Consider the following 24356-nt stretch of genomic DNA (forward strand, 5'->3'; position numbering starts at 1 on the left):
TTAATGTGTCTAATAATGTGCTCCTCTGTAAAAACCTCTGTATCTTCCATGGGGGACATGCTAAATTTGAGGAAATAAAAAAGCTGCTTATGATGATTGCATAGAGAAGTTTAGTAAGCTGAGAGGAGGGCTGGGCTCTCTGTGAACAACCAACACACTAATCCTATTTGTCTAGGTGTCCAGGTTAGGGTTGCACAAGTCCGGTTTTCACCCGGACAGTATATTTTTTGACTAAAACGGATGTCTACAATTAGTAAAATTCCCCAATCACATATTTTTTTATGGGGACGGATTTGTATACAGCACTTCATTAGATTTTTTTTTATTATACAAATTTTATCTTTTTGTAGACTTGAAGTCTTGAACAAAGAAAATGAGTACAGCAAAAAAAGCAAAAACAGATAGTGGAAGACCATTCCAAGAGGCCTGGACAGAGACATATGGAGTGATTGAACGCAGTGGGAAAGCATTGTGTATTATGTGTAATGAAAGTGTTGTGTCTCGCACATCAAGTGTCAAACGTCACTTTGAGACCAACCATAACAGTGTTGCTGAACTTTGTTTAGCTCAAAGAAAAGAGCTCCTTGTAGGAAAATTAAAGAAATATCACTCCCAGTCTCTTAGTTTTAGCAACTATCTTTCAAAAACTAATCATCTTACAGTTGCCAGCTTTCAAATTTCACTGTGCATGGCAAAACATGGTAAGCCCCTCTTTGATGGAGATTTTATCAAAAAGGCAATTTTGGCTGGGAGTAATTCACTCTTCCATGATTTCCAAAACAAGGATAAAATTGTGCAGCGCATCACTGAGATGCCGCTAAGCAGAAATACTGCAAAAGATAGGGTTCTGCGAATGGCTGCTGATGTTAGTCAACAGCTTACTTGCGACTTACAAATAGCACCCTTCTACTCCATGTGCTTGGATGAAAGTATAGATATTACTAACCATGCAAGACTAGCGCTCATTTTGCGTTATGCTACTGGTGACATCATGAGAGAAGAGCTGGTAAAACTGCTGTCTTTGCCTGGAAGAACACAAGGGATAGATATCCACAATGCTGTGATGGAGGCTTTTTCATCACTAGACATAAGTCCAGAAAAAGTGGTTTCAGTTACTAGCGATGGAGCACCTAGCATGGTGGGGACAACATCAGGATTCATTCATTTCTTTGCTAAGGAAGCAAAACATCCACTGATTCAATTTCACTGCATAATACATCAAGAGGCTCTCTGCGCCAAAGAAAGCAGCAAAAAACTTGACGATGTCCTCAAAGATGTAACAAAAATGGTGAACTTCATCATGGCGCGTGCTCTTAATTTTCGACAATTTCAAGCCCTTCTTGATGAGGTTCAGGCACAATATAACACTTTACTGATGTACAATAATGTCCGGTGGCTGAGCAGAGGACGAGTGTTAGAGAGATTTGTGGCCTGCTTGGAAGAAGTTAGGCTATTTATGAACGAAAAGGGGGAAGACTATCCTCAACTCACCAACATGGCCTGGCTTACCAACCTCATGTTCTTTACAGATTTTACTAACCACTTTAATGTACTAAACAAAAAATTACAAGGCATGGGAAAAACAGAGAAAGCATGTTTAGTGACATCAAAGCTTTTGAGAGAAAATTGCATGCTTTTGAAAAAGACCTTGAGAGTGGACAGCTAAAATATTTTCCCAACCTAAAAATACATTTGGATAATTCTACATCATTTATGGACAGTCATAAAAAACACCAGGAAATCCACAAAGCATATTCCACCATTGTAGCCGAAGCAAAGGAGAATTTTAGTAAAAGATTTTCTCAGTTCCGTAAGATGGAGACAACCCTTTCATTTATAACTTCCCCAGAAAAGTCCACATTTGAAGATCTTGATCTTTCCTGCTTACAGTGGTTGGATATTCAAAATTTGGAAATGGAGCTACTGGAATTTCAAGAAAGCTCTATCTGGAAAAGTAAATTCAATGACCTGCGTGCGGCTCTTGAACGTATTGAGTGTGAAAGGGTGACAAATGAAATCACTGCTAGCAGTTCTGAAAATGAAATCCTAAAAGCGTGGAATTCTCTGCCAGACAATTTTAAGTCCATGAAAGCACTTGGGATTGCTCTTCTTACTTTGTTTTGGTCATCCTATGCTTGTGAGCAGCTGTTTTCGGCTTTGAATCATATAAAATCTGACGCTAGAAACAGATTAACGGATGACATGAGTGCTGCATGTGTTGCTCTGAAATTAACGCACTATGAGCCAAGGATTGACAAGTTATCAGCATGCATGCATGCAACAACAAAAATCACATTAATTTTTTTCAGAGCATGCCCAATGCATATGTTTACATGAAGCAGTGTTTTCAGTTTGCAGTTAAGACACTTTCTAAGTTATTTAAATATTATTTAAAGATGTTATTTAAAAAAGGGACTTTACATGGCCCTGTTGTATTCCAATCTGGAATTTCCAATAAAAACGGTTGGTTTAATTGAAAGCTCTTTTGCTTTCTTTACATCATATTATTAGAAATGTAATGATTTAACTATTTTCTAATTTGATTGTAAATTTCCAAAAAAACATGTATAGACTCTTTGGGAATACACACCGAGTCTTGACACAGTTAACAGTTTTAAGAAGTTTATCTTTTTTTTTACTCAGGATACATTTGACATGTTATGTGAATAATACATTTAAAATATATTGTGTAACTGAATCAAATTCTTCCTAAATTCATTAAATTGAATGAAATCATTAAAACATTATAAATTGCCAATAAATTGAAATGAAAACCAAAGGATTGTGAATCAAATTGATTATCTGACAATACAAAGATTCCAACCTTTAAAAATGATGTTACATAGTTCAGGCAACTTTATAAAGAGTTTTTAGATACTAAAATCTTGTTATTAAGGTTTAATTGACGTGCTGGCACTTTGAGGAAATTCTTTGGTTTTGTGCGGCAGTTTGGGCACTCGGGCTCAAAAAGGTTAGCCATCACTGGCTTAGAACTTCACGGTATTGCGGTATATAAGCTGTTATTATTATTATAAGTGATGGGTGCTATTCTACAAACAATATACCTACATTGGATTCACTAGGGGTAGGTCATGCCAATCCAATCTAATCAGCTTCTTTGATTGGGTGACGGGAAAGTTAGACTCGGGAGAGTCTCTGGACATAGTGTACTTGGATTTCAGTAAAGCTTTTGACAGTGTCCCACACCGCAGACTATTGCACAAGATGAAGTCGATGGGGTTAGGTGAGAAACTAACTGCATGGGTCAACGATTGGCTGAGTGGAAGACTTCAGAGGGTGGTGGTCAACGGCACCCTCTCTGAGACATCGGAAGTGACTAGCGGAGTGCCGCAGGGCTCGGTCCTGGGACCATCCCTTTTCAACATATTCATAAGGGACTTGACCCGAGGGCTTCAGGGTAAAGTAACACTGTTCGCCGACGACGCCAAACTGTGTAATATAGTAAGTGAAAGCAATCTCAAGGATAATATGACGCAGGATCTGATCACGTTGGAAAACTGGTCCTCGACATGGCAGCTGGGCTTCAACGCTAAGAAATGTAAGATCATGCATCTCGGCTGCGGAAATCCATGCAAAACTTACACCTTAAATGGGGAAACACTAGCTAGGACTTCAGAAGAACGGGACTTGGGAGTAATCGTCAGTGCAGATATGAAGGCTGCCAAACAAGTGGAGCAGGCCTCATCCAAGGCAAGGCAAATGTTGGGATGTATCAATAGAGGCTTCATCAGCCGCAAACCTGAAGTCATAATGCCGCTTTACAGAACCATGGTGAGACCTCACCTGGAATACTGTGTGCAATTTTGGAGACCACACTACCAAAAAGATGTGCTTCGAGCTGAATCTGTCCAGCGAATGGCCACTAGAATGGTCTCCGGACTCAAGAGTCTCTCATACGAAGAAAGACTGGGCAAACTACAGCTATACACTCTTGAGGAGCGTAGAGAAAGGGGAGACATGATTGAGACATTTAAGTACATCACAGGTCGTGTCGAGGCGGAAAGCGATATATTCTTCCCCAGGGGACCCTCGGTCACAAGGGGGCACCCGCTCAAACTCAGAGGAGGAAAATTTAATGGTGACACCAGGAAGTATTTCTTCACGGAAAGGGTTGTAGATCACTGGAACAAACTTCCAGTGCAGGTGGTCAAGGCCACCAGCGTGCTAGACTTTAAGAATAAATGGGACATCCACGTGGGATCCCTATGGGGGTCGAGCTAAGGATCTGGGTCATTAGCACTCAGACTTGATGGAGTGGGTCAGAAGAGTGGGCAGACTTGATGGGCTGTAGCCCTTTTCTGCCGTCATCTTTCTATGTTTCTATGTTTCTATTGCTTAGAGTGCAGCGTGGGCATGGGGGGGGGGGGAGTATGGACATATCATAAGCATGTCAGTAAGCAATGTGTGCAACTTATAGAATATTATCATGGCACACTTAAGCACATCCACTTACACCAGCCATTGGCCTGTGCTAAGTACGCAAACTTAACTTTGCGTGCGCCAATGTGGCTTTGCACTACTATTTTATAATAGCTTAGGCATACCTTTAAGCTGCTAAGAATTAGCACTAAACATGCCCCTTTGTGCCATCTAAAGTGAAACACCAATTTATAAAACTGTCGCCTTTAGTTTGTATTTAGCTAATTTTAGTTTTGAAGGACTAAAATTGTGTTTCCTTTTTGCTTCTATCGTATAAAGTATGGTTAGATTAACAAATATAGCCATTAATATCATTGACTACTTGAGCTCTCATTAGCATTGCATGAAAATACAAAAACATTATACTGTGTTTTATAAGAAACACTGATACTATTTGAGGAATTACGAGTAAAAATAATTTGGGAAGAAGAGAGAAAGCAATATAGTACTAAAGAGTTTATAAAATTCTATAACATTCTTTTAGCAAGTTTTTGAAAACTTCAAATATTGTACTATACTGTATGTCTATTTTAATTTTTGATGTTATATCAAAGTCCCCTGAAAAAAGTATTAAATAATTGAAGAGAGAGATGCAATTACTACAGTTTTCATTGGCAAGGAACATCTTACAAAGACCTAGTCATTTTGGAAGAGTATGAAAGGCACAAATCAAATAACTTCAGACAGATGTTCACACTTATAGAAATTGTAAATGCTCCTTATGTTCTAATAAATACTGCAATAATATACTGAATACCTTCTGTGCTTCTTAAGCAATAGTTTCTCCAAATAAGTCAAGCCATTTTCTTTAAATTCAATGTCAACTGTTTTATTCGCAACTGTCAAGACAGTTTGTACCTCAGAATTCCCCATCCTTTCTGTAAAAAAAAAAAATAAACACTTGTATTTTTTCTTTCTGCTGCACAAAAATCAAAATGCATTAAAGCAGGAGTTTTGTTCCACTGATCTACTAAATATATACTACACTTTCAATGTGAATGAACAATTATAGAAATATTCCAAGAGGCAAATAAGAATAGTAAATCAAAAAATCCAGAATGCACATGTCTTCACATCCCTAGACTCAGTACTCAGTGGAATTAAGTTATCTGTGAAGGTTTTGACCTACCCCCAATGTATTTCCACAGTGGCTCACTTTTTAGTCCTTTGCCATTTATCACAAACAGATCTATATGTATTAACTTTCTGACCCCTAAGGAAGGTGGAATTTCTGCCGAAACATGGTGCCTTGTCAGGTCCTTTGGATGCATATAGAAATCTATCTTCAATTGAGCCTTGGATGTTTATACTTTTCCTGTATTTATTTTTTTTTTTTTAATTGACCTTCCCCAAGGTCTAGCTTGTGTTAGTGTTAGAAGTTGTTTGTTCATCCCTACTCCTTTTTTTTGTAGGGTTTTCCTTTTCTGTTCTCTTGGTTTTGGGTAGACTTTGACTGGGTCACTCAAGGTCATTCACTTTCTTCTTGTCAAGCCCCTCCACTGTTGCTTTTACTTAGGATCATTATCTTCCTGAAAGGCAAATCTTCCTCTCAAGGCAGAATCTATAATCAGATTGGAACATTTTTCCCTCCATGATCTGACTACACTTTGCATCAATATATAAAGAGAGCAGATAAGAGTGATGTTTTCTAAAATTAATAAAGAAATTATAGAGAATATCATGTTATCAGCTCTTTTGAATTATCCGTACTGTCAGTGGATTAAACAAGCCTCTCTTGTTTTGCTGACTACACTTTGTATAATCCATCTTTCATTCTATCTTACATAGAAACACAGAAACATGATGGCAGATAAAAGCCAAATGGCCTATCCAGTCTGCCCATCCACAGCATCCACTATCTCCTCTCCCTAATAGATCCCATATGTCTTTCCCAGTCCCATGCTTTCTTGAATTCAGAAACAGTCTTTGCCTCTGCCACTTCTACCAGGAGACTATTCCACATATATACACATTGTACCACCCTTTCTGTAAAAAAGTATTTCCTCAGATTACTTCTGAGCCTATCACCTCTTAACTTCATCCTATGCCCTCTCATTCCTTGTCCCTTGAACATAATGCTGCCACTATCAGCCATTATTGTAGGTTTTGTGTTAGGATGATTTTGTTTGTTTTATACAACACATGTCAGCACTAAGACTAACAAGATCCACTTTCACCTCATCAGACCACAAAACTTTCTCCCATATACATGCAGTAGATTCCCTTCTTGTCACTCATCCACAGAGGCCATGTTTGTGGAACAATCTTAAATTGTTGAACAGTTAATATTTTTCCTAATCTCGGGCAGGCACTTCTGTAGTTCTTTTAAAGTAAGTTTAGATCTCACAGTAGCCTATTTCAGCTATTTTCAAGTTTCAAGTTTAATAAATTTTGATTTTACGCAATATCCAATATTTCAATGCGTATTATATAATTGTAATATTCAATAAAAGCCAGGGATGTCAAATACAAATGAGACAAAATTATACAGACAAATCATTATGTTCTATTAATACAAACTGGAACAAGTAGGTAAAGGGTAGAAATACAATTTATACAATAAAATAAAAAAAGAAAAAGGAACATTTAAGGTTTGTACACAAGGATAGGGTCAATTAAGAAAGAATATAAAAAATAAATTGATAGAAAAAGCTTTAATTATTTTAAAATGATTCAAGGAATAAGGTAATGTTAAGAATGATTAATCAGTTTAAAAGTAAATGGTCTTTTACGTGAAGAAAGTAAGAAGACCCAGATTAATATTAATGACCTTCTAAAAGAAGAGAAAAGTAAGAGGATTAAGATTATAATAGCACTTATAATTTCCATATTGATGTCTTACTCATTTGATTCTTTGAGGACTTAAACAGTTACTAAATAATGCCAAGCTGTTTCCAAAGTGGTGAACTGGATTAGAAACTGGTTGACGGACAGACGCCAGAGGGTGGTAGCTAATGGAATTTGCTCGGAGGAGGCAAAGGTGAGTAGAGGAGTCCCTCAGGGATCAGTGCTGGGGCCAATCCTGTTCAATATGTTTGTGAGCGACATTGCCAAAGGATTAGAAGGAAAAGTTTGCCATTTTGCAGATGATACCAAGATTTGTAACAGAGTAGACACCAAGGAGGGAGGGGAAAACATGAAAAAGGAACTACAAAAGTTAGAGGAATGGTCTATCTGGCAACTAAAATTTAATGCAAAGAAGTGCAGAGTAATGCATATGAGGATTAGAAATTAGAAGGAGCTGTATGTGCTGGGAAGTGAGAGGCTGATATGCACGGATGGGGAGAGGGACCTTGGGGTGATAGTGCCTGAAGATCTAAAGGCAATGAAACAGTATGACAAGGCGGTGGCTGTTGCCAGAAGGATGCTAGGCTGTATAGAGAGAGGTGTGACCAGTAGAAGAAAGAAGATGTTGATGCTCCTGTACAGGTCGATGGTGAGGCCCCACTTGGAGTATTGTGTTTAATTTTGGAGACTGTATCTGGTGAAGGACATAGAAAGACTTGAAGTGGTCCAGAGGAAGGCGACGAAAATGGTAGGAGGTTTGCGCCAGAAAACATATCAGGAGAGACTGGAAGTCCTGAATATGTATACCCTAGAGCAGGGGTGTCCAACCTGCGGCCCTGTGAAATATTTTGTGCAGTCCTGGTCGAGGGTGATGCAGTGTTTTCCTCTGCTGCCCCCGGGTGTTTACCCTCTTGCCGGCTCCCTCCTCTGTCTTGCTGCAGCGTATGTGCGGCCCCAGAAACATTTTTTTCGGCCAGTGCGGCCCAGGGAAGCCAAAAGGTTGGACACCCCTGCCCTAGAGGAAAGGAGGGACAGGAGAGATAAGATTCAGACATTCAAATACTTGAAAGGTATTAACATAGAATAAAATCTATTCCGGAGAAAGGAAAATGGTAAAACCAGAGGGCATAATTTGAGGTTGAGGGGTGATAAACTCAAGAGTAATGTTATGAAATTCTTCTTTATGGAGAGGGTGGTTGATGCATGGAATGCGCTTCCAAGGGAGGTGGTGGTGAAGAAAACGGTGACAGAGTTCAAACAAGCATGGGATGAACACAGAGGATCTCTAATCAGAAAATAATGGGTATACTTTGAAGGAACTAAGGCCATTACTGGGCAGGCTTGCACAGTCTATGTCCCTTATATGGACATTCAGTTGAGGATGGGCTGGGAAGGGCTTCGATGACTGGGATGGTTAAAATGGGCTGGAGTGAGCCTTGATGGAGACTCCAGTAGATATAACCTAAGCACATTCTGGCTCAGAAATATCTAAGAAAAAGGACCATTTAAATTAAATGATTAATTTAAAGAGCATGTATGGTTTGGCAGACTGGATGGACCATTCAGGACTTTATCTGATATCAATTACTATGTTTTACTATGTAATTTATAATAAAGACCTGTACTGACAGGGTCTTAAGGGCTTTTTGAACATTTAAAAATATTCTCAAAGCTTACTTTAAATCTGTACTTTGGGGTAACTTCATATTGGAGTTCTTTCAGCAGCTGTGTTCAGCATTTTTAAATCTTTGCTTCAAAGTCACTTCATCGAATAAAAAGATTGATCTTTTAGAAATATTCAAATCAGCAGAACTAGTTAGGTGTGCCATCGACAAATGTTCAAGTCCTAGTAATTTGATGAATTACAGATCTAAAAAGAGATTGGTTTTGTGCTAGTCTGGTAAGGTCCTCCTGCGTCATCCCCATGGTTGTTTTCAACATGTCCAGCCATCTGATTGCAAGTCACCCTCTTCACCTGGTTCCTTCAATCTTCCCAAACATAATGTCCTTCTCCAATGATCTTTCTCTTCTGACAGTATGACCAAAATAAGACAGTCATAACCTCATCATTTGGGCTTTAAGTGACATAGCCAGTTTGATCTCTTCCAGAATTGATTTGTTAGTTCTTCTGGCGGTCCATGGCATGCATAAAATCCTTCTCCAGCACCAAAGCTCAAATGAGTCAATCTTCTTTCTGCCTTGTTTCCAAAGTGTCCAGCTTTCGCATCCATAATTCACCACTGAGAAAATGAGTGCTTGGACAGTCTAAGCGAGCTCCAATCCAGTCAAGGCAACACAATTAAAAGCAGACAGTGCCTAGATTTTCTTACACAAAGGAATAACTAATTGATTAGTTTCTGATGTAACTCATTATCCCTTTTTGACTATTGAGGCAGACATATAGGAAGCACTGCTTGCCCTGGAACAGTAGCATGGAATGCTGCTACTATTTGGGTTTCTGCCAGGTGGTGTGACCTGGATTGGCCACTATTAGAAACAGAAGACTGGGCTAGATGGACCATTGGTCTGTCCCAGTATGGCTGTTATGTTCTTAACTCCACTTACTAGGTATACTTCTGCAGACCTAGTGGAAACAGACAAGTATGTTTATGTCTATTAAGACTTGCTATATCATGTATTCCAGAACAAGGATCTATGCAGTGTATAATATGAATAAAATAAAAGAATGTCTTGTTAAAGGGGGAATAAAAAAAGAAAACTTCAAGATTGAACAAGGTATTTTTCAAAGAAATTTACAGAGGATACTCGAATTCCCTTGGATTTAGGGAAGTTCAAAACTTGGAAATCTAATCTTCTATTGAAGTTTACAATTTGCTCAATTAGTTGCAATCATTTTAACTAATATTGTGGACATTCTACAAGTGGAAAGTTACAGCAAGCAATTCCACTGATAATTAATAAATGCAACAGAAGTTTGGTCAATTTTAAAGCCAAAAATCTCAAGGATAGAATTTTCTTACGATAAAAAAAGCACTACAAACTATCCCCTCCTCGCCCCTCCCTTTTTATTTATCAAGCTGCACTGGAGGTGTTTAATGTGGGCTGGTGAGGTAAATGCGCCGACACTCATAAGAATTTTATGAGCATTGGAGCATTTACTGTGCCGGCTCTAGCACAGCTTGATAAAAAGGACTCTATTTTTGCGATATAGGGAGAGAATGATAACTGTGAATCCCAGATCACCTCTAAAGAGGTAATCATTTTTTTTAATGCAATCACACATTGTTGAGGGATATTGCCACTTGAGAGGGATATCAACAAAACCTCACATTTGGAAAGATTTAAGAACAATTTATGTTCATTCAACCAGTACTTAATCCTCTTCAGTTTTTCCTCTAGTAACTGTCAAAATGCATTGTCCTAGGAATTGTGTAAAATAATTGAAAATTGTGTAAAATAATTGAATGTCATCTGCATAAAAATGTGCATACAGACCTAAGACCTGTATTAATAATGCCAAAAAGGCTAAAAAGATGTTAAATAATATGGGCATTAATATAGAGCCCTGCAGTATGCCAAATGACAAAGATCAAGTAGATGAAATTTTTTCATCAATTAAAACCTGTAAAATAAGGTATGAACCAATTTAGTACTGTTCCACAGAATCCTGTTAGAAGCACTGTATTGAACATAGTCATCAAGTCTAGTTGAATTATTAGGACAACGTTGCGACTCAAAGACAATCTCACCCAACACTCTTACTAATAAAGTTTCTGTACCGTTTCCCCTAGAAAATCCTGACTGAAGATAAAAAGCATTAGTTGATTCTCAAAAGTGTATAACTTGTTCTGCAACCTCCTTTTCTAGTAATTTAGAAAAGGAAGGTTTGACACTTTACTAAAATCTGGTCTGGTAAGTTTTCACCAATTTTATTTTCTTAGAACATTTCCAAAAGTCAGGGAATAATCCCTCATTTAAACTAGAGTTCAAGATACCTAATTTACTCCCCCTTTTACAAAATCATGCTAGCATATTTTAGCGCTGGCCGTGGTGGTAACAGCTCCAACACTCATAGGAATTCTATGAGCGTCAGAGCTGTTACCGCTGCAATAAAAAAACGCTACGATAAAAAAACGCTATCATGGTTTTGTAAAAAAGGGAGGGGGGGGAGTTAGTTGGAGAAAACCTACACCAGCAGTCTCTGATCAATTTCAGGGGAATTATATTTGGAAAAGATGAATGACAATTAACTTATAAAAGCAATTTGCCTAACATTAAAGACGATAATAGAGTAAAATGGGAGAGTACATTAATCAAAGAGTTATTTTCTTGACTATTCTGAGTGTTACTCAAAAAAAAGCAGAAGGGCAAACTATTGATGAACTGAATCAGAAAATCCATGTTGGGTTAATATCTTCTGAAAAAGAAAATCAACAAATTGATCTGGTGAAACTTTGCTCAGAATTTGATTAATTTTCTTCAGGTGAAAAATTTTCTCACAGTTCCCAATAGGACCTAGTTATTAATAACTGGGTTAGGCTCTGAGATCCAAGATGGCTGCTTTAAGTTAGACGTGCTGAGCTGCTCGCGTCGGGTTTGTTTCTAACTTAAAAATTTTCTTTGCTTTGAGCCCTGAATGGGCTTTGCGGATACTTACAAGCATGCCTAAGAGAAGAGGCCGGAACGCTGCTGCTGTTTCGCGGCGTCCCGAAGTTCCCCCTCTTGGCAACATAGAACAACTCCTGAGGCGAATACAGATGGTCTCTCGGGCGTAGGATGGAGGCCTGTTGAGGACACAGGGAGGCGAACCCGTTGCTGTTCCTCCAGGGCACGATGTCACGCTGAGCCCCAATGCAAGGGCACCGCCCCCACAACCTCAGGTCACCAGCTCTCCCAGGGGTGGGGAAACCCCGGAGTCCTTGGTGTTTTCTCCCTCAGAGGCAAGATTGGATCAGGGAGAAGGTTTGGAGGTAGGGGCTCATAGACAAGGAGCCCTAACGAACATGCCTGAGGATAATCCAACTTTACAAGGGGGCGATATCCAGGAGGCAGGCCCTGAAGAATACCCACAAAATGGTGATCACTCTACTATCTTACAGACTTCAATTTCTTTGCTTAAACCTGCAGTGGTAACCTTAGATTCCTTATGGGATTTAATTGCTGGTTTTGTAAAGTCTACTAACCCTAAATTTCAATACTTGGAAGGAAAAATTACAAAACAAACAAAAGAACTGAATGATTTAAGAAAATAATTGACTGATTCAGATGCATCTATACAGAAAATTGAAAAGGAAATCTTCACATCTAAACAACTTCAAGAGACTCTGATTAAGGATAACACCAATTTGAGAAGGAAAGTTGAAATGCTTGAGAACAATTCTCGTAGTAATAATTTAAGGTTAATTAATTTTCCTAAACTTGAGATGGTAAATCCTAGAGAAATGTTTAAGAGATATTTAGTGGAAATTTTAGAAGTATCAGCAGAAATGTTACCACCATTTTCACGTGTTTATTATTTGCCGATGAAAGCTTCTGTAGATCAACAAAAAGAATTGGGTCCACAAACTTTAAATGTTTCAGAATTATTAGATTTTGTTACTTAATAGGGAGATAAAACTTAGTATTCTGTGACAGAAATTACTATATAATATTGTAATCACAGCTATAATCTCTTGTTAATGATATTACTTTCTTTAAATTAGTTTAAATATTATTGTGAAGTGCTCAGACCAGGTAACCCAAAATATAGTGAAGTCACTACAATGAGGTTAACAAGGGGACCATCATCGCCTTCACCTGTCCCCTGCCCTCCCTACATGACCATGAACTAATACAGATCAACTTGATGTACTTATCTGAATAGGGGGGTAGTTGTTTTTGTTAATTCTCATTGATGACTGTGTGCTAGTAAAATATATGTGCTCCGTTAAAATCCTAGAACTGTTCGTTCGTTCTTCCAATCCCGTCCCCCCGATTCGAGTTTCACCTCTTCATCATGGAGGGACACTGGTGTAGGCTCACTGAGATCAGGCTCACTCAAAGCAAAGTTGGCCCGTTTGCTTTGAGTGAGCCTGATCTCAGTGAGCCTACACCAGTGTCCCTCCCTGATGAAGAGGTGAAACTCGAGTCGGGGGGACGGGATTGGAAGAACGAACGAACAGTTCTAGGATTTTAACGGAGCACATATATTTTACTAGCACACAGTCATCAATGAGAATTAACAAAAACAACTACCCCCCTATTCAGATAAGTACATCAAGTTGATCTGTATTAGTTCATGGTCATGTAGGGAGGGCAGGGGACAGGTGAAGGCGATGATGGTCCCCTTGTTAACCTCATTGTAGTGACTTCACTATATTTTGGGTTACCTGGTCTGAGCACTTCACAATAATATTTAAAATAATTTAAAGAAAGTAATATCATTAACAAGAGATTATAGCTGTGATTACAATATTATATGTATCAGAATTATTAGAGACATCTGATAAGGATTTAGCATTACCAGCAACCCTGATTATAACTGTGGCGCTTCCGTTAGATAAAACATGGTTATTAAGACTTTACTTTAAAAATAGACAAAAAATTTTTCTTGGTTGTAAAGTACAGATGTTTCCTGATCTTACAAGAGAGACACAGAAGCGTCGCCGTGAATTTCTTCTTTTGAAACCTGGGGTTACATCTTTGGGGGCTACCTTTTATTTGAGACATCCATGGAAATGTATAGTGTTTACCGTTCTGTTAAGTATGTATTCTTTGAACCATCTCAATTGACAACTTTTGTAGCAATGTCTCGTCTGGATGGAGGAATATCTTGAACCTTATATATAATTATGAGATCTCATTTTCAGTGCTACAGCTTTCAGCATCTTACTAAAAATATTTGTTTTCTTTAATTTTTTGCTATTTCTAAAACTTGGATCTAGAATGAGGACTTGAGCATAAATAGTTAAATAATGTTTTCTTTATTGGATGTAAAATTTATTTTATGATTTTATGTTATTATGACTATTGCTTTCTGTACAAGTGATAAGCTTGAATTTAAATTGAAAATTAATAAAGAAATAATTAACAATAACTGGGTTAACAATGAAATAACACATTTTTTGAGTTCAAAAGTTTTATTGGTATTTAGAACAAATCAAAACAGTACAAAGAGCATAACACATTTTTAACAATAGTTTGTGTTGTTAACTTCCCCCTTTAACAATTCCCACACCATCTGCATCAGAAAGAATAAGAACCTTTTTGAAATATTTCTTAAGCAAATATTCTGGAGAAACTAACCAATTATTGAGGCTACTAAGGGAGTTTTGCCAATTAAGTTAGGCACCTAAAAGGTGCCTAACTTTAGGCACTGTTTATAGAATCTGGCCCTAAATGTATACAAAAATTTTAAAAACAGATTTTTCTTCCCCTGATTTTGAAACAACTAGTGCCTCATTGAACTCAGTGCAAAAGTTAGTACATATTTTTTTCTGTCCTAAGGGGTTAGACATTTAGCAGCAATAATCTGTCTGGTCACACACACTATTGCTAATCCTAAATCTTCTCCTGCCCCTATCTCCTCAGTAAGACAAGTTAGGAAACTGAAGACTCTCACTCCGGAATCATTTTTCAAGCATTGCAAAGCTTTTCCTGACAATTATACTTCATGTTCGTTATCCGACCAAATCCATATCTGGAATGAGACCCTTAGGTCAGCTCTTGACGCCTCTGCACCTGTATTTTCAGTTTCTCTAAAGCGAAGTACCTCACAGCCTTAGTATCATTCCGGGCTTACTCTTTTGCATCGCCAACTACGCAGTACAGAACGCTCTTAATGGCGAAATCCTTCAGCTTCTACCCTTCGGAACTTTAAAAATACCTCACTGCAGTACTCCCATATATTACATAATACTAAACAAACTTACGTATCCAGCATTCTCAAACATGATCTAAACCCATCCTATCTTTAATGGTTACTACATTCACTTTCTAACTAGTCTCCTGTGTCGCCAATCTCTCTCACTGCTGAGGATTTTGCCTCAGGTTTCCACAATAAAATTACCAGTTTACAAGAATCCTTGGCGCCTATTGCCCCATCTGTTACTAGTTCTTTGTTAGAAAACCACCTGACAACTATATGCTCTCAAAATTACAATCTCCCGAATGTCATTAGTCTTTCACCTCATTATCCTTCATCTTCATCATCTAAAGTACCAGATACATCACTTGCCTCCTTTAACCTTCAAACTGGCATATCTTTGAGGAAGATCACTACATTCTTGAAACACACATTTCCGTCAACTGATCTTATCCCTGCTTCTCTCTTATCATGTTTCCTTGATCCACTTCTTGAGCCATTACTATCGATGGTGAATAGCCTCTCTACTGGAAATTTTCCTAGAGAATGGAAAAAAGCAACAGTTACTCCTTTTCTGAAGAACCAAAATTCTGACCCCAACATTGTGACCAATTACAGACCAATCTCAAACTTGCCATTTATCTCCAAGATTGTTGAAAAAGCAGTCGCCATTCAATTATCAGATTTCACCCACATCATTCTACAGAACATACTCTCTTGGGATTACCAAACCACATGAGGCAGATATTGGATAGCAATCATGACACAGTTTGTTTTCTCTTGACATATCTGCAGCTTTTGATTTGGTGGATCACAACATACTTCTTCATAAATGTCCAAGGTTATGCCCTTCAATGGTTTCAATCATACTTGACTGATCGTACATACTCTGTCCACTACTCTAACACTTCCTCCAGTTCCCGATCACTTCAATCAGATGTTCCACAGGGCTCCATTTTAGGCCCAATACTCTTCAATATATTTCTCGCGCCTCTCAACATCATGTCATGTATTTTTACACAGTAACATAGTAAATGATAGTAGATAAAGACCTGCATCATCCATCCAGTCTGTACAATAAGATGTCAAAGTTGTACCTCCAACTCTGTGCAGGTTACATAACTCTGCTATATTTAAAGTATGAAGGATATTTACATTTTTCTTTGATTCCCTTCTCTTACCATACAGGAATTTTCTGAGCTAATCACAAGCCTTTTTGAATTTCATCACTGTTTTTGTCCTCACCACCTCCACAGGGAGTATACTCCAAGCATTCACCACACTTTCTGTGCAAAGTAGTTCCTGATGTCCTCCCAGAATTATGGAAGGAGGAAACCCTTCTAGAGTAGGCAATAGGGCTAATGGTACAGGCTATTATCTCCAGATTCTATAGGGCACTGGTGCAAGATGCTAAACCCATAATGTATGTCACAGTATGGGAAACAATCGAGGAGGTTTACAGCTCAAAATCCTAGGAAAAGATTTTCAAATATTATGAGTGTCTATAGTAAGTACGGTAATATGGTGGAGAACAATTATAAAATGCTGTACAAATGGTATATTACTATGGTCCACTTGAGTCATATGTATAATGTTGTTGATGTCTGTACCTAGCTATATCCCAAGTAATAAAACAGATTTTGTGCTGCTTATCTGAACAATAAGCAGTGGATTCCCCCAAGTCATCTCAATAATAGCCTATGGACTTCCCTTTTAGGAATTTATGCAAACCTTTTTTAAACCCCGCTAAACTAAGTGATTTCAACACATTCTTCAGCAATGAATTCCACAGTTTAATTACACATTGTGTGAAGAAATATTTTCTCCGATTTGTTTTAAATCTACTACTTAATAGCTTCATCGCATGCCCCCTAATACTAGTATTTTTGGAAGAGTAAACAAGCGATTCGCATCTACCCTTTCAACTCCACTCAGTATTTTATAGACCTCTATCATATCACCCCTAAGTCATCTCTTCTCCAAGTTGAAGTGCCCTAGCAGCTTTAGCCTTTCCTTATAGGGAAATCACCCCATCCCTTTTATCATTTTTGTTGCCCTTCTCTGTACCCTTTCTAATCCCACTATATCTTTTTTTAGATACGGTGACCAGAATTGCACACAGTATTTGAGGTGCAGCCATACCATAGAGTGATACAAGGGCTTTATAACATTTTTATCTTTGTTTTCCATTCCTTTCCTGATAATTCCTATCATTCTATTTACTTTCTTAGCCGCCGCACATTGAAATGAGAGTTTTAACATATCCTCAACAATGACACCTAGATCCTTTTCCTGAACAGTGACTCATAACACAGAACCTTGCATCATGTAGCTATAGTTTGCATTCCTCCTTTCTACATGCATCACTTTGCACTTGTTCACATTAAATGTCAACTGCCATTTTGATGTCCAGTCTCACAAGGTTCTCTTGCAATTTCTCAAAATTTTCTTGCAATTTAACAACTTTGTGTCATCAGTAAATTATCTCCCTAGTTATTCCCATCTCTAGATCATTGATAAATTTGTTAAAAAGCAGTGATCTCTCTAATAAGCCTTCATTGACAAATGAGAGCCAAATAAAATTCCAAGACATCTCACCAGAAAAGCTTAGACTATGTATCAAATAAAAGAAAACTCGTGTTGAAGCAAATATGATCCAATGAGAAATATCAACAGGAATAGTCTTTTAAATTTTTCATAGCAGCGCCATACCCACTCGACTCTAAAGCACCCAATGTGCATCAACAACCTCAGCTATCCAATTCAACCCACTATGAAGATATTGGGTGTAACATTGGACCAAAACCTGACCATGAAAGACCAGGTGGACTCCTTGATCAGAAAAATCTTTTATACCCTCTGGAAACTTCGGTCCATCAGAGCTTACTTTGATGCCTCATCATTTTGAATTCTAGTACAATCCCTTATTGTGAGTCAACTCGATTATTGTAACATCGCCTCCTTGGCACTCCCCCAGAAATACATGCGGCGATTGCAACTGGTTCAAAATACAGCGGTTAGATTACTTTGTGGATTGAAGAAGTTTGATCATGTGACACCTTCCTATCGAATTTTACACTGGCTACCAATGGAGGCACGTGTTAAGTTCAAGTTTGGTTGTTTTTGCTTCAAGGTACTTTATGGCTTAGCCCCTAAATACATAACAGACCTTTTCTCTTTCTCAACCAACAGACACAAGCGAAGCTCACACCTGAACTTCGTTTCTCCACCGGTTAGAGGTTGTAAATTTAAAAGTCACCATCAACATCTTCTCGCACATCAAGCAGCATTATGGGGTAGAGACCTTGAACAATTGCTTGTGCCTACTACCTATGGAGAATTCAGGAAACGTCTGAAAACACATCTATTCCTGAAATACTTAGGAGACCAACCCATTCAATCTTAGTCCTTAAAAACCGAGCGCAAGAATCACCTGTCGCTAAATCTGTACTTTGTTTGTTCATTCAATCTGTAACTCTGTTTATTCACTCAATCTATAACATTTCTAAGCATTGTAAACCACATAGAACTTCACGGTCCTGCGGTATATAAACTGTTATTATTATTATTAAATAGTTCTTTCCATGCAAACCTTTATGGAACAAGGCAAATAAGGAATCCTAACAGAAGTACTTATATAATATCTAAATAACTTCAATAAGTAGGAACTATATAACTATATAATTTTCAATGAGTAGGAAGGCTTTAGCAGCTGCTAGTGTGCACATGGTTAAAAAGGTTTGGTTAGTCTTTGTTTCAAAGAAAGTTTAAGCAATTTTCATGTGTTTTAAAAAAATATTTATCACACTTTCATGTCTTTTGAAGCATATTTTGTGTGCACACAAATCAATTGTAAGCACGTTAATTGATAGGTATACACATGTACTTTAAATTTTTAGGTACCCATACAAATTATGTTCATACTCACAAATACAAACCCCTAGTAGCTGTCCATACTTTAAAACACTTGTGACAAATTGTGAAAACTTAAAAAATGTGTGATGTCAACTGTCCGGTGAGACACAGCCATACTTGACAATTTGTATCAACTTCTTGTATGCTTTTTTTTGTTAACTTACTGCTCCTTTTACAAAGCTGTGCTAGTGATCCCCACACAGCAAATACAGCAAAGCCCATTCAATTCCTATGGCCTACCTCACGTTTGCCATATGGGAATCACTAGTGCAGCTTCGTAAAAAGAGCCTTTAGTGTTGTGTGTTTTCTGTTCTATCAATTTAATGGAGTTGCTTTCCTTTTTATTTATTTTTGAGGTCCTTTTATTAAGGTGCGCTAACCGATTTAGCAGGCGATATGGGCATCTCAGCGCATGCTAATCTTTAGCGTGCGCTAAGTTAGTTAGCGCACCTTAATAAAAGGACCCCTTTATTATTTTATACTGCAGAGTTCTTATTAAGGTAACGTAGTATAGCAAATTTTAATAAACTATAAATTTAAAACTAATTATTTTGAGTCCTTGCTCTATACCACACTATTTCTCCATTTTGTTCATTCAATTATATTGTGATGTCAAATCATTTCAGTAAGACAACTTCACTAAAAAAAATAGAAAGCAGCTACGATTTGGATTTAACCATCAAAGGAAGAAAGCAAAATCGGTCAAAATATTTATATTGTTTTGTCAATTTATTCATTTTGAAAGTATGTACTTGTTTTAATTTTTGATTATTCACAATTTAAAATGATCTAATAAGTGTAGGTAGTCAGTAGAAGGCATCACTTCTTTTCAGAAGTGTCTCCTGAAATTCTTAAAATGTAGAACACAAATTGCTATTTCTTTTTTCATTCAAACCCATGAGAATAAATTTTCAAAAGTATTTATGCACATTAAAATTGTGTTTTATGGACAGAAATTGGTCCTCACAATATGCATGTAAAGATAAATGCACAAAGTCTTTATGCAGAAAGTTTTCTGAACTGAACAAAGGTGTTCCCAGGGACAGCGATGAAGAAAGGGTTATCAATACGTATACTATTTTTAAAAAAAGCATACATATGTGTAAATTAAACTTATAAAATTTATATTTAGCATTTATGCATCCATATTGTAATAAAATAGTTTTCTTCTAAATGTGTAGTATAACACTTTAGAAAATCATTTACCAGTAAATATTTGATTGGATTAGCATATATCAAGCTCTACAGTCAAAAGAATTATATCTATTTTTCATAGACTGAAGGCTTCAAGTACCGGTATATGCCTCCAAAACAACTGACAGATGTGTATGTTTCATATCATTTACTATGATATTTATTTCCTATGAGGAAGGTCACTGGATATCACTGAAGGCGGTCATCTCCTTACAACAGATTCTGCTGCCAAATATCTTTGCCTCTATTCAGGATATCCAGCTTATGTTGCAATAAACTGCCACTGAGAAAATTTTATAAACCTCACTAGAATTCAATAATATTGTTTCAACTACAATGGCCTGGAAATTGTTCTGAACACTCAATTTACCTTTAAAATAAAATGAGATTATGTACTTACCCTGGTAAGCTCTTTTCTCGTAGATAGGCGAGACATTCTAGACGGTAGGGTTATTTTCCTATAGCCGCATGCTGCTACAGAAGGAATCCACTCTGGAATTTTCACTCTGCCTCTGTTATACTTCACTGGGATCTCTAGCTCCACCTCCAGTTAGTACCCAAGTATGTAGAGCCACCCTATACACATGAAGTAGAGGCACCTGTAGCAACAGGTTTAAACAAATTGTTCTTCTCAAAAGTAACTAGACAGTACCGTTAACCACCAACACTGGCTTCAAAGGAGTCAGAAACTACTCCCTAATTAATTAAAATATATATACAAATTCTTCCCAGCTCACAATGGCTGACAAGAATCCAAGAGTCAACTTGGAGAAGTTTAAAACAGATTAAAGCAGTAGACAGGTGCAGGAAGGACTGGGCCGGAGTCTAGAATGTCTCACCTATCTACTGGAAAAGAGCTTACCAGGATAAGTATAGGCAGTCCCCGGGTTAGGAACGCATTCTGTTTTTTAAACCATTCTTAAGTTGAATTTGTATATAATTCGGTTCCTAGTATTCTTCCCACCTTCTCTACCTCCTTGAGGCCCCACTTGCATCCCATTCCATCCATCTCACTGTTCCCTCTCCACCACCACATCCAAAGTTACTCCCTCTAATCTCTTTTCCCCATGCATCTCTAACTCACTCCTCTCCCACCATGTCCAATAATTCTCTCTCTCCCTATGCCCAATTCTCCTCTTTCTTCATCTCCCCATGTGCACCATCTCTCCTTCTCTCTCTCAGACACCCAATTCTCAAGGTTTCAAGGTTTTATTAAAATTTGATTTAATCGATTATCTAATTTCTAAGCAAGTTTACAATATATATAAAAAAAGAGCATGAACATAATAAAAATGCCATTAACAATACCATTAATACTTAAAACAAACCCAAAAAACAAAGAAACAAATTACAAAGAAACATCAACTAATAATTAGCATATTAAAAAGGGATAAATGAGACAGACATATGGGAGACAAAAGGAAATAGGGTTAGAAATACAATTTGGATAGGAATGAAAGACAAATAAGGAAAAAAACAAAAGGAAAGGGCTTATTGCTGCTTAATTCCCTTTCTATTCCCTCCCTTACCTCAGCATTTCTTTCCCTCACTTCCTCCATTCTACCATCCTATGGCTCATGCTCCCCTCTCTCCTTCCCTCCATGCCATGTCCCAAGTTCATGCCCCCTCCCTCTTGCCTTTCATTATTTGTCTGAAGTTTGTGCTCCCTCCCTCCCAAGTCCCAATGCATTCCTCTCTTTCCCAAATCCCAAAAGCCCCTCTCTCCCTCCGATGTGAGAGGGAAGGCTTCTGGCTCAGCCGCGGGACGCACATAGGAACTGCTGTCTGCGGCTTTGTGCAGAGAAACGACTGCAGCAGGAAGGAGGAGGGAGTTGGCCAGAAGGAAAACATCTGCTGGCGGAAGGCACATACTTGAAGCACAGAAGGGAGGGAGGGAGCGAGAGGGGTGCATTGGGACTCGGGAGGGAGTGGGGCATGTTGGAACCTAGGAGGGAGGGAGGACACATTGGGACACCAAAAGTAGAACAGGACCCCTGTTCTTAAGTACGAGTCCGAAATAAGTCAGATGTTCATAAAACAGGAACTGCCTGTACATAATCTCTTTTTCCAGTGCAATAGGTGAGACATTCTAGACCAGTGGTTCTCAACCCTGTCTTGGGGATCCCCCAGCCAGTTGGGTTTTCAAGATATCCCTAATGAATATGCATGAGAGATTTGCATATAATGGAAGTGACAGGTATGCAAATCTCTCTCATGCATATTCATTAGGGATATCTTGACAACCCGACTGGCCGGGGGGTCCCCAGGACAGGGCTGAGAACAACTGTTCTAAGACAGTAGAGATGTACAAAAGCAGTCCCCCCAAAATTAAGGGTAGGCTTAAGACTGAAGACCCAAAGGCAGAGAGTCCTGTCTTGCTGCTATATGCATTCTGTAGAACTTGGCAAATGTGTGAAGAGAAAACTATGTCGAAGCTCTGCAAATCTCCTCAGGAGAGACAGATCTAGCTTTGGCCCATGAAGAAGCCACACTCCTGGTAGAATGTGCCTTGACAGAAACAGAAGATTGTTTCCGTGAAAGAATGTAGGTTGACAAAATAGCCCTATGGATCCATCTAGAAAGTGTCCCGCTTAACTGAATGAGTCAGCATAAACAAATGGTCAGAGAGACGAAACTCATGAGTGACCTCCTGAGAACACAGAAGAACTCTGCACACATTCAGTTTCTTCAACAGGTGGTCCTGTGTCTTAAAACCTGTTGGTTGAAAGGCAGACAAACACATTTGCTGATTGACATGGAAAACCAAAACTACCTTTGGCCGGAAGGAAGGAAACTCCTACCTCCAAAATACGGAGGAAAGGGTCCCTGCAAGACAAAACCTGCAATGTCAACACATGACGCGCCAAAGTAATGGCAACCAGAAAAACGGTCTTGAGCATCAAGTCCAAGAGGAAAACATCTCGAAGAGGCTCAACAGGAGTCTTGAGAAGGTTAGACCACACCACGTTAAGGTACCAGGAAGGGAAAGGATGCTTAACCGGCAGTAAGACATGAATAGCCCCCTTCAAGAATCCAGCAACAACAGGATGAAATGCCAAGGAAGACTAACCCTCCCGGGATCTAAAACAAGAGAGCCCAGCTACTTGGACCCTAAGAGAATCCACAGCGAGGCCTTTATCCGATCCAGCCTGAAGAAAGGCGAGAATTAGTGAGATCGGAGCTGAATAAGAATGCACCTGGCCCTGGGCACATCAATGCTGGAAGGCCTTCCATGCCTTAGCATAAGCCAACACCATTAACAACTTCTTAGACTTCAGAAGAGTATCATAAACCAGGACAGAATATTCTTTATGCTCCAAGACTGCTCAATAGCCATGCCATAAGAGCAAAGTGACCCGGATCTTCAATGGAGACCAGATCCTGCGAGAGAAGGTCCGGAGAGGCGTTCAGCCGAAGGCTGCGATCTCTGTACAGAGGCATCAGATCTGCATATCAGGATCTGTGAAGACAATCTGGAGCCACTAGAATGACTTGGCTCAGATGAGCCACGAACCTCCGAATGACCTGGCTGATTATCGACCACGGAGGAAAAACATACAGGAGAATCTCCTGAGGCTACGGGCTGCACCTTAGCATCGAGTCCTGCGCTGCTAGGCTCATATCTTCAACTGAAGAAGTTATCCGCTTTCTTATTTCTAGCCGTGGCCATGAGATTGAAGCAAGACCATCCCTAGGACCCCCCTATTGCTTGGAATCCCTCTGGGGATAGTATCCATTCGCCAGAATATAGAGTCTGTCTGCTGAGGAAGTCAGCCTGTACGTTGTCTACTCCCACCACATGAGCTATCGGCAGCGCTAGGAGATGACCCTCCGCCCCCCAAAAAAGGCAGGCAGGCTTCCTGAGCCACAGGAGTGCTCTTGGATCCTCCCTGGCAATTGACATTGGCAATGTGACAGCAGTAGCCTGAGAAGACCCTGACCACTTAGCCCTCCAAAGTCTTCTGTAATCTCATCACAGCTAGCCAAATGGCTCTGAGCTCTAAGTGGTTGAGGAACCACTTTCACTGACTAGGAGAGCAATTGCAATTGGCTCCCCAGCCCCAAAGGCTGACATCAGACAACACCACAATTCAGAATGCAATGTGTAGTGGTACACCCCCATAGAGCGATTGTGGGAGAAGCCACCATGCTTGCTCGGTCTCCAGAGTCCAAGGTAGATAGGCTTGCAAGGCATCCCTGTGCCAAGCCCAGGAGA

General features: G+C 38.9%; 1 protein-coding gene across 6 annotated transcripts in view; it reads right to left on the reverse strand.

Moving 5' to 3' along the window:
• The window catches only part of ZBBX (zinc finger B-box domain containing), a 172473-nt gene that overhangs the window by 70037 nt on the left and 78080 nt on the right, over positions 1 to 24356 (reverse strand). For all 6 annotated transcript variants that reach the window (XM_033958619.1, XM_033958621.1, XM_033958622.1 and 3 more), the window contains one exon: positions 5198 to 5318. In XM_033958619.1, the coding sequence (XP_033814510.1) occupies positions 5198 to 5318 (121 nt within the window). The remainder of the gene's footprint in view (positions 1 to 5197; positions 5319 to 24356) is intronic.

The sequence above is a fragment of the Geotrypetes seraphini genome, chromosome 9 (genome assembly GCF_902459505.1).
Source record: "Geotrypetes seraphini chromosome 9, aGeoSer1.1, whole genome shotgun sequence".
In the NCBI taxonomy this organism is placed as follows: domain Eukaryota; kingdom Metazoa; phylum Chordata; class Amphibia; order Gymnophiona; family Dermophiidae; genus Geotrypetes; species Geotrypetes seraphini.